The 11,955-nt window shown below is 65.0% G+C and overlaps 2 protein-coding genes across 2 annotated transcripts in view; both read right to left on the bottom strand.

Annotated features, from left to right (window-relative positions):
* Positions 1 to 400: 400 nt before the first annotated feature.
* C2CD4C (C2 calcium dependent domain containing 4C) lies at positions 401 to 3,791 on the bottom strand. Its single transcript, XM_017520157.2, has 2 exons — positions 2,296 to 3,791; positions 401 to 1,741 (listed from the first exon to the last, which is right to left on the bottom strand). The coding sequence occupies exon 2, from the start codon at positions 1,710 to 1,712 to the stop codon at positions 465 to 467; it is 1,248 nt and encodes a 415-aa protein (XP_017375646.1). The 5' UTR covers positions 1,713 to 1,741; positions 2,296 to 3,791; the 3' UTR covers positions 401 to 464.
* Positions 3,792 to 10,606: 6,815 nt separating this feature from the next.
* The window catches only part of SHC2 (SHC adaptor protein 2), a 37,627-nt gene continuing 36,278 nt past the window's right edge, over positions 10,607 to 11,955 (bottom strand). Inside the window, exon 13 of the mRNA XM_017520153.2 lies at positions 10,607 to 10,811. Coding sequence (XP_017375642.2) covers positions 10,683 to 10,811 — 129 coding nt within the window. The 3' untranslated portion in view covers positions 10,607 to 10,682. The remainder of the gene's footprint in view (positions 10,812 to 11,955) is intronic.

Raw genomic sequence — 11,955 nt, 5'->3', positions numbered from 1 at the left:
GGACAACCGGGTGGGAACTGGGCAGTGGGGTGGGAAGCGGACAGAGGCAGGCTGTGGGGGAGGAGTACACGTGCGCCGTGGGGGGACCACAGGCGCCAGGACTTGTGGCCTCTCTGTCCATGGCCGTGCCCCTGCCACACGCACGTGTTCCTGGACCCCCAAGAACCTCCTTCTGGAACTCTGCGTGAAGGGGGCCAGGCGGTGTTGCCGGGCCAAGGGGGACCCTCAGCCCTGTGAAGCAGCCCTTCCTCTTCCCCCGCAGCCCCTCTCCTCCTCCTCCCCCTCCTTCTCCAAAGAATAAATTAATTCACGAAAAATAACACTCTGCTCCGCATCTGCGAGCCAGGAAGCCCCGCGTCCGCCCCGCATGAGTGTGGGCCCCTCCCCGCCCGGCGTGGAGGAGAGAGACGGGTCTCCCCTGGGCGCACACCCCCCAGCTGAGCGGGCCACGAGCGCGCCCCCCTCTACAGCAAGGGCAGCAGGGCGGTCAGGGGCAGCTCCTTCTCCCCCAGCAGCGTGTCCCGCTTGAGGCTGCTGCCCTTGTTCACCACCTTGATCCTCAGGGCCAGCTTGCGGACGCTGGCCGGGCCCAGCCCGTCGAAGAAGAAGTCCTCGTTGAAGACGGGGTGGCGGCTGTGCTTGACGATGGTGCTGCGCTGCTTCTGCAGCTTCCCGGGCACCAGGCTCAGCCCCACGCAGCAGTTGATGGCGCGCGCGTCGCACAGGCGGTCGTACAGGCCCTCGGCGGCCAGCAGGCGCACCCGCAGGCGGGCCTGGCCGGCCTGGTACTCGGCCAGCAGCCGCACGCTGCCCCGGGGGCCCAGGGGGACCGTGTGCTCGCCGCGCGCGGCCGGGCCCGACTCGGGGCCGGGCTCCGGGGGTGCCCGGCGGGTCAGGCGGCGCCGGCTCCCGGGGCTGGTGTCCGGGGTGCTGTCGTCCGCCGACAGGGAGCCGTGGCGGCCCACCGACTTGCGGAGCTGGCTCACCTTGGCCTGGCCGTCCTGGGCGAAGCCCCTGAGCAGCGACACCGAGCGCGACAGCAGCGGGGACCCGAAGGGAGAGGACTCGGCCGAGGACCCCGTGTCGCTCTCGCCGCCGCTGAGGCCGCGGCTCGGGCTCATGAGGCTCCCGCCGGCCTCCCCGGGGCCCCCGTTGGTCTTGGCAGGTGCCCGGCGGCGCGCGGCGCCCGGGGAGCCCACCTGGGCCAGCGCCCCGTGCTCGCTGTGGAACAGGGACTCCCGGCGCCGCGTGTGCGGGCTCTCGGCCAGCGCGGCGAAGCCGTAGGACGTCTGCGCCTTGGGCACCGAGGGCGGGTTCGGGGCGCCCCGGGCCGGGGGGTCGGCGAGGGCCTCCTCGGGCCAGTCCTCCGCGCTCTCGATCTGGATCACGTGGCGCGTCGCGGCCCGCAGGAGGCTCCGGCTCTCGGCCGCCAGCTTGGCCGGCAGGCGGGGGCTGCGCGGGGCCGCGCGCGGCGAGGCCGGGGCCAGGCTCTGCTCCGACGCGGACGCGCCCAGCGCGGCCTGTCCCTCCGCCTCGGCGGGGCCCGCGGCCAGCTTGGGGGGGATGAAGAAGTCGGGGATCTTGTCGGGCGTCAGCACGTTGCTGTACAGCGGCCCCTTGGCGGCCTTGTCGCCGGCGTCGCCCCCCACGCCGCGGCCGTTCTCCCCGGAACCCCGGAGCCGCTCCAGGAACCACATGTTGGTTTTTCTCATGGGGGCGGAAGGACCGGGGGCTGCGGCGCCTGCGGAGAGAGGCCGGGGTCAGGGGAGCGGGGCGGCGGCGGGGCCTGGGCACCTGCTCCGGGGGGGCGGCGCCGGACGGCGGGGCGCAGGGTCCTCGGGGTCCCCCGGGCGCTGCGGCCCAGGGCAGGGGTGTGGCGAGGCAGGTTCGCCTTCCCTTTTCCGGAGAGATCCCGCGAAACTTCCAGTCCCAGGCCCAGGGCGGGGGGCTCTGACTCCCCGGGGAGCTCCGGGGAGGGGGGAGAGGCCGCGCTCCCGCCCGACGCGGCTCTGAGCGTTTCAGCGCCCATTCTACAGCGTTCCGCGCTCAGTCCCCGGGGAAGACGCGGCTGCGGTGGCCCCCGGGGTGTCCCAGCTCCGCCCCCCGCTCCCACCCACCTGTGGCTTCTCCCGGGACCGCAACGCCAGGCGGGGGCGGGGGGGGGGCGGGAGGTCTGGGGCCCACAGCGCAGCGAGCCGACCCCCCGGGGTCCCCCCGGCCCGCCCCCGACGCAGCTCGGGGTGGGGTTGGGGTCCTGGCAGCCCCCGCGGAACGGGGGGGCCCCCCCGCACTCACCTGCCCGGGGTGCCGGCCCGAGGCTGGACGCGCGCGGGGGTCTCGGCGCGTTGCTCCCGGGGCTGGCGCGGGGGACGCGGCCGGAGCGGGGATGCGGGCGGCGGCCGCGCAGTCGGACTCATTCACCCGCGGCGGGAAACCGCCCAGCCCCGCCGCCGCCGCCGCCGTATTCCTCCTAGTACGGCCGCCCGCGCCCCCGCCCGCTCCGCCCCAGGGACGGGGGTGGCGCCGTCTCCCCGCAGTCACCGGAGGCCGGTGGCAGGGAGGAGGAGCCTGGCCGGGATCCGGGGCTGACTGGGGCGGCTGGGAAGCCAGCAGGTGGTCGCGGTCGGCCGCTGGCCACCCCGGGCGCTCAGCCCGAGCCCCAGAACCCCAGAACCCCGCTCGCTGCCGGCCACTTCCCCGGCGAGGAGCTTTCCCGACTAACGACGAATTAACCAGCAGCAACAACAAACGCGGCTGCGTTGGTGCTGCCGCCTTCCTCCCTGCCAGCCTCCCAGCGTCCTGGTGGGTCCCTGACTCTCGCGCGGCCCGGCACGCAGGGCCTACTGCAATCCCCAGCCTGTAGATGAGGAGGGTGGGGGTTCCTTCCAGAGACAAGGACGGAACAGCTAGGAGAGCTGGTCTGACTAAAGGGGTGACCTCTCAGCAGCCGCCCAGGAAGACTGAAAGGGGGCTGCTCCTTCATCTCACATACAAACGTTTCCCGAGCACCTGCTAGATGCTGGACAGTGCCCTGGCCTCTGGGGACACAGCTGGGAAGGCGGGAGGTGGCCCAGCCCTGGTGATTCTGGGGGCAGGATGGCCCACAGCACACAGGTGTGGCACTGACCTGTCGGGTGGTGACTCCCGGAGCAGGAATCCCCCAGGAAAGAAAGTGTGAGGGTCAGGGCAAAGGGAAAAGGTTCACCGCGTGATTCATCATGGAGAAATCCAAAGGGTGTAAGACCAGTCCAAGCCCAGGCTTCCCCTTCAGTTCCTGAGACCACGGGGTCCCTCTTCCTGAGGCCCCGACCCACCTCCTGCCAGCTGCTCCTGTGGTCTGCCAGCTCCAGCCTTCACTGCTTCCTTCTCTCCCTCCCCGCCTCAGTTTCCTCTTCTGGAACCGAGCTAAGCAGCTCCCAGCCTCTGCATGCACAGAGCTAGCAAGATAACATATGGCCAGGACCAACCCGGAGCCGGTGGACGCCTGGTGCTTGATTAAATTATCGATTGACCAGGAGCCTCCGAGTTCTGGGAATGTCCCCACATCTCCATGTGGCTCAAGGTGGAGGAGCGGCTGCCGCCACAGTGGCAGAAGAAGGGTCCGGGAGGACGAGGGAGCTGGGCTGAGGCCTCCCTGCTCTCCACGCACCCTTGCAGTGAGGGGTTAGGGTCATGCCGTCCAGAGGGGAAAGTGAGGCCCGGAGGAGCTGTGACCCCCTACGAGAGGCCATCTCAGCCTTGTTCACCCAGCAAACACTGAAGAACCCCCACTTTGTGCTGGAGCAACTGTGAGGGAGGCGGACACAGAGGAATTCTCCCCTTCACCACCACTGCCCACCACAGCCTGGCAGGGCCCCCAAGCCCCAGCTCTGCCACCATGAAGAACACCCTTGGCTGCCGTCCACAGCCCCTGCTGGGCCCCGGGTCGGGAGGAGGGTCCTGGAGGTCTCATCCCTGTAGTCTCCCCAGGACCCAGGCCAGCCACGTCTCCGAGAAACATTTGCCAAACAAATGGGGGAACAGCATCACCACAGGAACAATACTGTCAGCAGGCCGGACGGGCCGGGAGGGGCCTCGGGGGCCTCAGAAACACCCTCCTGCATTGCAGACAGGGAGACCAGGGCCCAGGGAGGGAAGGGGACAGCTCGGGTCCAAAGAAGGGGCAGTGACAGGTCTCCTGACGGCGGGCCAGCCCCAGGTATTGGGGTTCGCTCCCCAGCACCCCGGGCAGCCCAGGTGGGGGCAGAGCCTCTCCTCCCAGCTGGGTTGGGGGATAAGGCACTGGGTGGACACCAGGCCTGTTTCTGTGCCAAGGACACAAATCCAGGGCTGCTCAGTCGGGGCCTGCGTCCTGGTGCCCACACTTCCCGAGGTGTGACGCTGGGCAGGCCTCAGGACCCTCTTCTCCGGCAGCCCAGGGCATCATGGCATTCCAGGGAGGGTTCAACAGATGACCATGTGCGACGTTCTAGAGCAGCCTTCATGACTGCCTCCACCATTCTTCCTCAGACACTTCACAGGTGAGGAAGAGGACTCAGCCGGAGAGCACCCCGAGCCCTGACCCCACCACACCTGCCTCAGACAGAAGCCCCACCCGATCCCCAGGCCCTGTCACGCTTGGGGGCTGGGGAAACAGGCCCGAAAGGTGCCGGGGATGGGTCCCCACACCTGCCCTGTGCACCAACACAGACCCGCCCCAGGCTGGGCAGTGGCAGGGAGGCCGGGCCTTCTGGCTGATTGGCGCTGCCCCCTCGGTAGGTAAACGGGAGCTCTTCGTGGTCAGCAGAACCTTCTGTCTTCCTCTGCAGCAGCCCCACCACGGCCCTCCAGGAATCGGAGACCAGAGGCCTGTGGGTCCCGGCTCAGGCTGGAGGCGGCGGCCCAGGTGGCATCGACCAGCCCATCTCGGCTCTGAGTCCTGGCACCTCGTGCTGGGTGGCTTTGGTCTCCACCGCCACTGGGGGGGCACCCGCGGGGACACTGGGCTTCCCAGAGCCAGGCCCGAATCCAAGGCTGCCCCACAGTGGCCTCTGGAAGGTGGTTTAAGAATGAAGTGCCTGTAGTGACCTCCAGTGCTGAGGCCCCTGGGCACCTGGGCAGCTTGATGACTGACCCTGGGGGGCCTCAGGAAAAGGTACGGTGGTGTAGTAATAAAACAATCCCAGGAGCAGGACGGTCTGTGAGCTCCCAGCAGGGACCCGGCTGGTCCATGTATCACGGGTTGGCCCAGTGGGAAGGCCCAGGAGGGCCATTGCGTTTCCAGATAGGGACACTGAGGCACGGGGGAGTAGCCTGATTCCTCAGGGAGCGCAGAGAACCAGCTGACCTCCAAGCCTGCCGCAGGGCGGGCTCAGTCAATACCAGCTGGTATCCGGAGGTCCTGGCCCCCCATGGCGCTACCTGATACCCCGGGTGTCCTGACCCCCCACGGCGCTAGCTGTTACCCAGGGCGTCCTGACCCCCCACAAGGCACTAGCTGGTACCCCGGGCATCCTGGCCCCCCAAGGCACTAGCTGATACCCTGGGCGTCCTGGCCCCCCACGGCACTAGCCGGTATCTGGAGGTCCTGGCCCCCCACAGCGCTAGATGTTACCTGGGGCATCCTGGCCCCCCACAGCACTAGCTGGTACCCCAGGTGTCCTGGCCCCCCAAGGCACTAGCTGATACTCTGGGCGTCCTGGCCCCTCATGGCACTAGCCAGTATCTGGAGGTCCTGGCCCCCCATGGCGCTACCTGATACCCCGGGCGTCCTGGCCCCCCCAAGGCACTAGCTGATACTCTGGGCGTCCTGGCCCCTCATGGCACTAGCCAGTATCTGGAGGTCCTGGCCCCCCACAGCGCTAGATGTTACCTGGGGCATCCTGGCCCCCCACAGCACTAGCTGGTACCCCAGGTGTCCTGGCCCTCCAAGGCACTACCTGATACCCCGGGCGTCCTGGCCCCCCACGGGAGATCCTCCCGTCTCCCCGTGTGTTTGATTCGGGGAGGGAGGCGACTCCTGCAAGCTGCACAGCACACCAGAGGTTGACTCTGACCCAGGTTCTCCTGCCTCCCACTCCAGGCTCAGGCTCCCAGGATCATCCGATTATCGAGTTAATGACTCCAGTCATCGGAAGTACAAAGGTAGGAAGGGGCAGGAGCCGGGCGTCCTGGGACCCAGGCTCCTCCAGCGCAGAGAACAGGACTGGGAGACGGGGGCCTCCAAAACGAGCGTCCCCCCTCCCCGTGGGATGGTCTCTGAGGTCACCTCAGCCGTAAAGCGGGAGCGTCTCAGCACCCCGAGGTCATGCTGTTCTTGGTGCATGTCCCAGCAGGCACCAGTCCTGTTTACATGGGGACTTGGAAGAGGACAGACGGAGGTGGGGCATCGACGGGCAACCTGGGCCTGGGGGACCCAGGGCCATGAATGAATGAATGCATGCATGCAGGAATCAGTGAAGTGCACGTAGACCCTCTCTGGCCCACACATCCTGGGATTCTGCCGGTCCTTCCTCCGGGCACTTCCCTGGCCCAGTGCCTCCTCCCTGCCCTCCCCCATTCCTGTTCCGTTCCCAACTCCCCACTGGGAAATCTCACGGGGAATCCACGCGCATCACCCCTGGGCTTCAAAGACCCCTGGCAGCTGTTCCTGGCCCCAGGCCTCCCCCAAGCTGTGTCCTCACCTCCGCCACACAGGACACCCTTCTGCTCCCTGGATGTGCTGACCAAACACACCACAGGGCCTTTGCACATGCTGTCTGCTCGGCTCAAAACTCTACTTTCTTCACCTGGGGCTCACCCGCCAATCACAGTCCCTGTGTTGTTCCCACAAAGATATCGCTGGATTTCCTGGGGTCTGTAAGCTCCGGGGCTCACTCCTTTCCACAGCTGTTTTTGGGGTTTTTGTTTTGTTTTTGAGACAGAGTCTCTGGCTCTGTCCCCCAAGCTGGAGCGCAGTGGCGCGATCTCAGCTCACTACAATCTCTGCCTCCGGTTTCAAGTGATTTTCCTGCCTCAGCCTCCCGAGTAGCTGGGATCACAGGCACGCACCACCACGCCCAGCTAACTTTTGTATTTCTAGCAGACATGGGATTTTGACATGTTGGCCAGGCTGGTCTCCAACTCCTGACCTCAGGTGATCCACCCGCCTCAGCCTCCCAAAGTGCTGGGATGACAGGCGTGAGCCACCTCACTCACTCCACAGCTGAGTGGTGATCTCTGATGAACGTCCCTTGGCCATTAACTCCATGAGGGCAGACCTGTCTTTGTCACTACTGTTTGCCCACCGGGGCTCCTGGCACTCAACGCAAGCATGCTGAAAGATGTTGGGGGGGGGAAGGGAGCAGCGAATGGAATGAACAATCAAGAGGCAGGTGGATGACTGACAGATGGGTGGAGGGATGGACAGATGGAAAACGGATGGGTAGAATAATGATGGAGGGTCAGGCAGATGGATGGGGGACCAGGTGGGTGAATCGATCAATGGATGGATGACGGATGGGTGTACAGGTGGGGGATGAATGGGTGACAGATGGATGGATGGGTGGATGGATGGATGGATGACGGATGGGTGTGTAGCTGGGGGATGGATGAGTGGGTTACTGCTGGATGTGTAGATGGGGGATGGGTAGGTGGATGACTTGATGGACGTGTAAATGGGGGGAGGATGAACGGATGGATGAGTGGATTACTGATGGATGTGTAGACGGGGGATGGATGGATGACTGATGGGTGTGTGGATGCAGAGATGGATGGATGAGTGGGTTATTGGTGGATGTGTAGATGGGGGATGGATGGTGGGGTACTGATTGATTGATAGATGGATGATGGGTGATGGATGGATGGATGGACAGGTGGGTTACTGACATGTAGATGGGAGGATGGATGGGCAGCTCTTTCTCCACAGCTCTGAAATAAGACGCATCATCAAAGGCCCTTCTGGGTTTGCCTTTTGAAGGCTCCAGTCCCGGTTAAGGACAAACCAGAGTGGCTTTTACTCCCCACACACACCCTTACTAGACCTGTCCCCCAGAGCAGCAGGGAGGGCCTGCCAACTGCAGAGAAAGCAGTCAGAGATCCTGGGCCCTTGAGAGACGTGGGCCAGCAGGGACATGGTGAGGTTGGGAACCTCTCCCCTGGGAAGATGCTGTGTTTGTGGGAGAAGCTGGGGGGGCTCTTGGAGGCAGAGGCTGATATAACATGGCAGGTCTGAGACACGGAGGCTGGCGTGCTTGAGCATGAAGCCGCGCGTCAGGAGCAGGGGCATCAAGGGGGTGTCTTGAGACACAGAACAGACGCTGGGATGACAGAAGGGTCAGGCCCCGTCTGGGGCCACACTGGGGGCATCGTGGGGAAGAAAGCAAAGCTCTTGCCCGACGGCGCATTGGGCTGTGTTGAGAGAGAGGTGTGGCTTTCTGGTGATCAAACAGTGTCTCCAAAGAGGTGGGAGAACTGTTTAATGGAGAAGTTTGAGTGTGTTTTATCCTGGATAAAACAGAGGTAACCAAAAGAGGCGTGGGGGCTGCTGGGCAGAGGGGCCACCCCACAACCTGCCAGGCATGAGCACACGCATGGCGCCACCTCCCTTCTCCCCAAGTCCAGGCCCCCAGGGAAGCCAGACGTGGTCCCTGTGAGCCTCTCCATCAGCTCTGCACCTGGGAGGAGCCTCCCAGCCTCAGCCCCACAGGGCCCCCGGGGGGCAGGTGGGCCCCTGTCCTGTGGTCACTCCCAGGTTGCAAATGTCCAGTCTCGGTCCACCGCTGGGAGGGCAGGGGGGGAAACTGGTGGGCACATCCCAGGCCGGCAGCCACGTCCTTCCTCCTGCTCCCAGGGGGGATGGGGGCCTCACGGCCGCCCCGTATCCACTGTCTTGGAGGGGCCTGGCTGCCCCCGTCATCCCAGGTGACCCCAAGGCTGCCCCCACTTCAACATCAGCCCCTGTCCCAGCCTGAGAACCCCAAAGCACCTTAATTGTCCCCCCTCAAAGACAACTATGCGCCCAGTTCCTTGGGCGGGAAAAGTGAGCCCAGCCAGGCCCAGAGCCCGCCTCCTCCACGGGGTCCTGGGAGCCCCTCGCTCCGGGCGCTAGACCAAACCCGCCTGGCCAGAGGGGCCCCCACGGGCCTCAGGCAGCCGCCGCTTATGGAGACGTTTTCTTTAAAGGCGAGAAACGGTTCGTCTTTGGTATGAACACCCTCACTCCAGGCGGAGGAGGGGTGGGCAGGGGCCCCGGCCGTCAGGAAGCTCTGCCCAGCCCTGGGCGGCTGGAGGAAGGACCATGCCTGAGGCTCATGCGGAGGAAGGAGAGGCTCCCGCCTGACCAGGATCCAGGGGAGGGCTGAGAGCCCCAAGGCCACGACAGGCAGGAGCCGGGCTGAGGACAGGAACCTGCGGGCAGAAAGAGAAGGCGAGGTCAGGGCCCAGACGGCGGCCACAGGCCTCGGTTCCGCCTCAGCCCCCTCTGGGTCCCCAAAGCCACTCCCAGGACCGGAACCCCCCTTCCTGCAGCCCGAGGCCTGGCTGGGGGCCGGGGGGGAGGCCGGCTGTGTGGGGGAGGTGCTGCCCAGGAGAGGAGGCAGGAAGGAGGCTGTTGTCATGGGGACGAGAGCAGCCCGACCTGGCCCAGAAGCGCAGCCCTTGGGGAAATTCCACAGACCCCTCCTCTTGCGCCCTCCCTCCGCCATGCCCTCAGCCCTACAGCTGCAGCCTCTCCTACCCCACCCCACCCCAGGAGAGACCCTAAAATCACGCAGACTTGCCTGGCCCTCCCCTGTCCACACCCTACCATGGGCACCCCCAGCCCCAAAAGTGGAGGCCCGAGGCTCCCCCGCCCAGCCTGAGGCGTGGTCTTCTCCCTGCCTGGGCTCACACGCCAGCCCCTAACTGCCCAGCACCCCCCCAACCTCGCCCCATACTCTCCAGTGGGGTCCACCAATCCTCTGGGAGGGGGGCGTGGACACCCAGCACGAAGCAGGGTTCCGTAAAGATCAGGTGACGTGGCCGGGCGCGGTGGCTCAGGCCTATGATCCCAGCACTTTGGGAGGCCGAGGCAGGTGGATCATGAGGTCAGGGGTTCGAGACCAGCCTGGCCAACATGGAAAAACCCTGTCTACTAAAAATACAAAAGTTAGCCGGGCGTGGTGGCGCGTGCCCGTATTCCCAGCTACTCAGGAGGGTGAGGCGGAAGAACCGCTTTAACTGAGGGGTAAACAAAACTTGCCCACGGAGGCTCACGGTGGCCAGAAGGTGGAAGCAGCCCCATTGCCCCCCTCAGCGGCTGAACTGACCAACAGAAGGTCCCACCACACAGTGTGACGTTCTCCAGCCGTGAAAAGGGGCCAGGCTCAGACCCAGCCACTGAGCGACTCACCTTGAGGATGTCACACTCGGCAAGAGACACAGACACGGGAGGCCCCGCCATCCCATTTCCCTGAAATGTCCAGGACAGGGTGACCCACAGAGACGGGGGTCGGGTGTGTGCGTGCCGAGGCCGGGGAGGGCCGGGGAGTGACGGCTGGTGGGGATGGGGCTTCTTTCGGGGCTGACAGAATGTTCCGGAATGCGACAGGTGGCAGCTGCACGGCTCGGATGCCGAAGGCCCCTGCGTCGTGCTCTACACGAGGGAAACGTGTCTCAATTTTCAAGCTAGAAAAGCACCTGGGAAATAGAGTGAGGCCGGCGGCCGTGGCGGCCACACACGTGGCTCAGGGCTCCCGGGAGACCACGCCGCGCAGATGCAGCTCGCTTTCCGCCGCCACGATGGGCTGCCCGTTCTGCAGGTGGTGGTCGATCAGGTGGCTGATGCTCTCGAACAGCACGTCCTTCGTCCGCACCTGCCAGCGGAGACCACAGCGTCAGCGCCCGGAGCCCGCCTGGACCTGCGCGGTCAGACAGCTGCGTTCCCAGGTCCTGCCGGGGAGCCCCAGGGGTGGCCTCACGGCCGAGTGTCCGGACCAGAGAATTCCGGGACTCCAGCCACAGGGGCGGCTTCAGAATTCCAGAACCATCTCTGGCCTCCGGAGGCGTCAGAAGGAACCTCTGCTGGTTGCTCTTATTATTAATTTTGAGACGGAGCCTCACCTGCTGCCTAAGCACGGACACCGACTCCGAAACCCCTGGGTTCTGCATCCACGCTTCCTGCCGTGGGCTGAAGGGAGACCCCACAGACATGCCGGGTCCGAGCCCTGAGCGCCCGCGAGTGTGCGCTCACTGGGAAAAGGGCTTTGGAGATGCACAGGTCAGGTGAAGGGTCCCGGGACAGGTGCGTGCAGGATGACTCGGGCGGGCCCTACGTCCCACAACTCTGTCCCCACAGGACGAGGACGCACAGGAGGAGGCAGAGATGGGAGCCGAGTGTCCACAGCCCAGCAGGTGCCGGGCGGGGCTGGACCGAGGCGCCCTCAGAGCCTCCAGGAGCAACCAGCCCAGCTGAGTCCAGGCTTCTGGTCTCCAGAGCCGTGAGAATGAATCTCTGCCGGTTTGTTAGTGTGTGTGTGTGTGTCTGTGTGTGTGTGAGACATGGAGTCTCACTGTGTGTGTGTGTGTGCGTGACATGGAGTCTCACTCTGTGTGTGTGTGTGTGTGACATGGAGTCTCACTGTGTGTGCGTGTGTGTGACATGGAGTCTCACTCTGCGTGTGTGTGTGACATGGAGTCTCACTGTGTGTGCGCGCGTGTGACATGGAGTCTCTGTGTGTGTGTGTGTGTGACATGGAGTCTCACTGTGTCTGTGCGCGCGTGTGACATGGAGTCTGTGTGTGTGTGTGTGTGACATGGAGTCTCACTCTTGCTCAGGCTGGAGTCCATCGTGTGTGTGTGCGTGTGACATGGAGTCTCGCTCTGTGTGTGTGCGCGTGTGACATGGAGTCTGTGTGTGTGTGTGTGTGCGTGTGACATGGAGTCTCACTCTGTGTGTGTGTGTCCGTGTGACATGGAGTCTCTGTGTGTGTGTGTGTGCGCACGTGTGACATGGAGTCT

This window comes from Cebus imitator, unplaced genomic scaffold (genome assembly GCF_001604975.1).
Source record: "Cebus imitator isolate Cc_AM_T3 unplaced genomic scaffold, Cebus_imitator-1.0 Scaffold805, whole genome shotgun sequence".
NCBI lineage: Eukaryota > Metazoa > Chordata > Mammalia > Primates > Cebidae > Cebus > Cebus imitator.
Note: the sequence above shows the minus strand (reverse complement) of the source record. Positions and strands in the feature narration are given on the sequence as shown.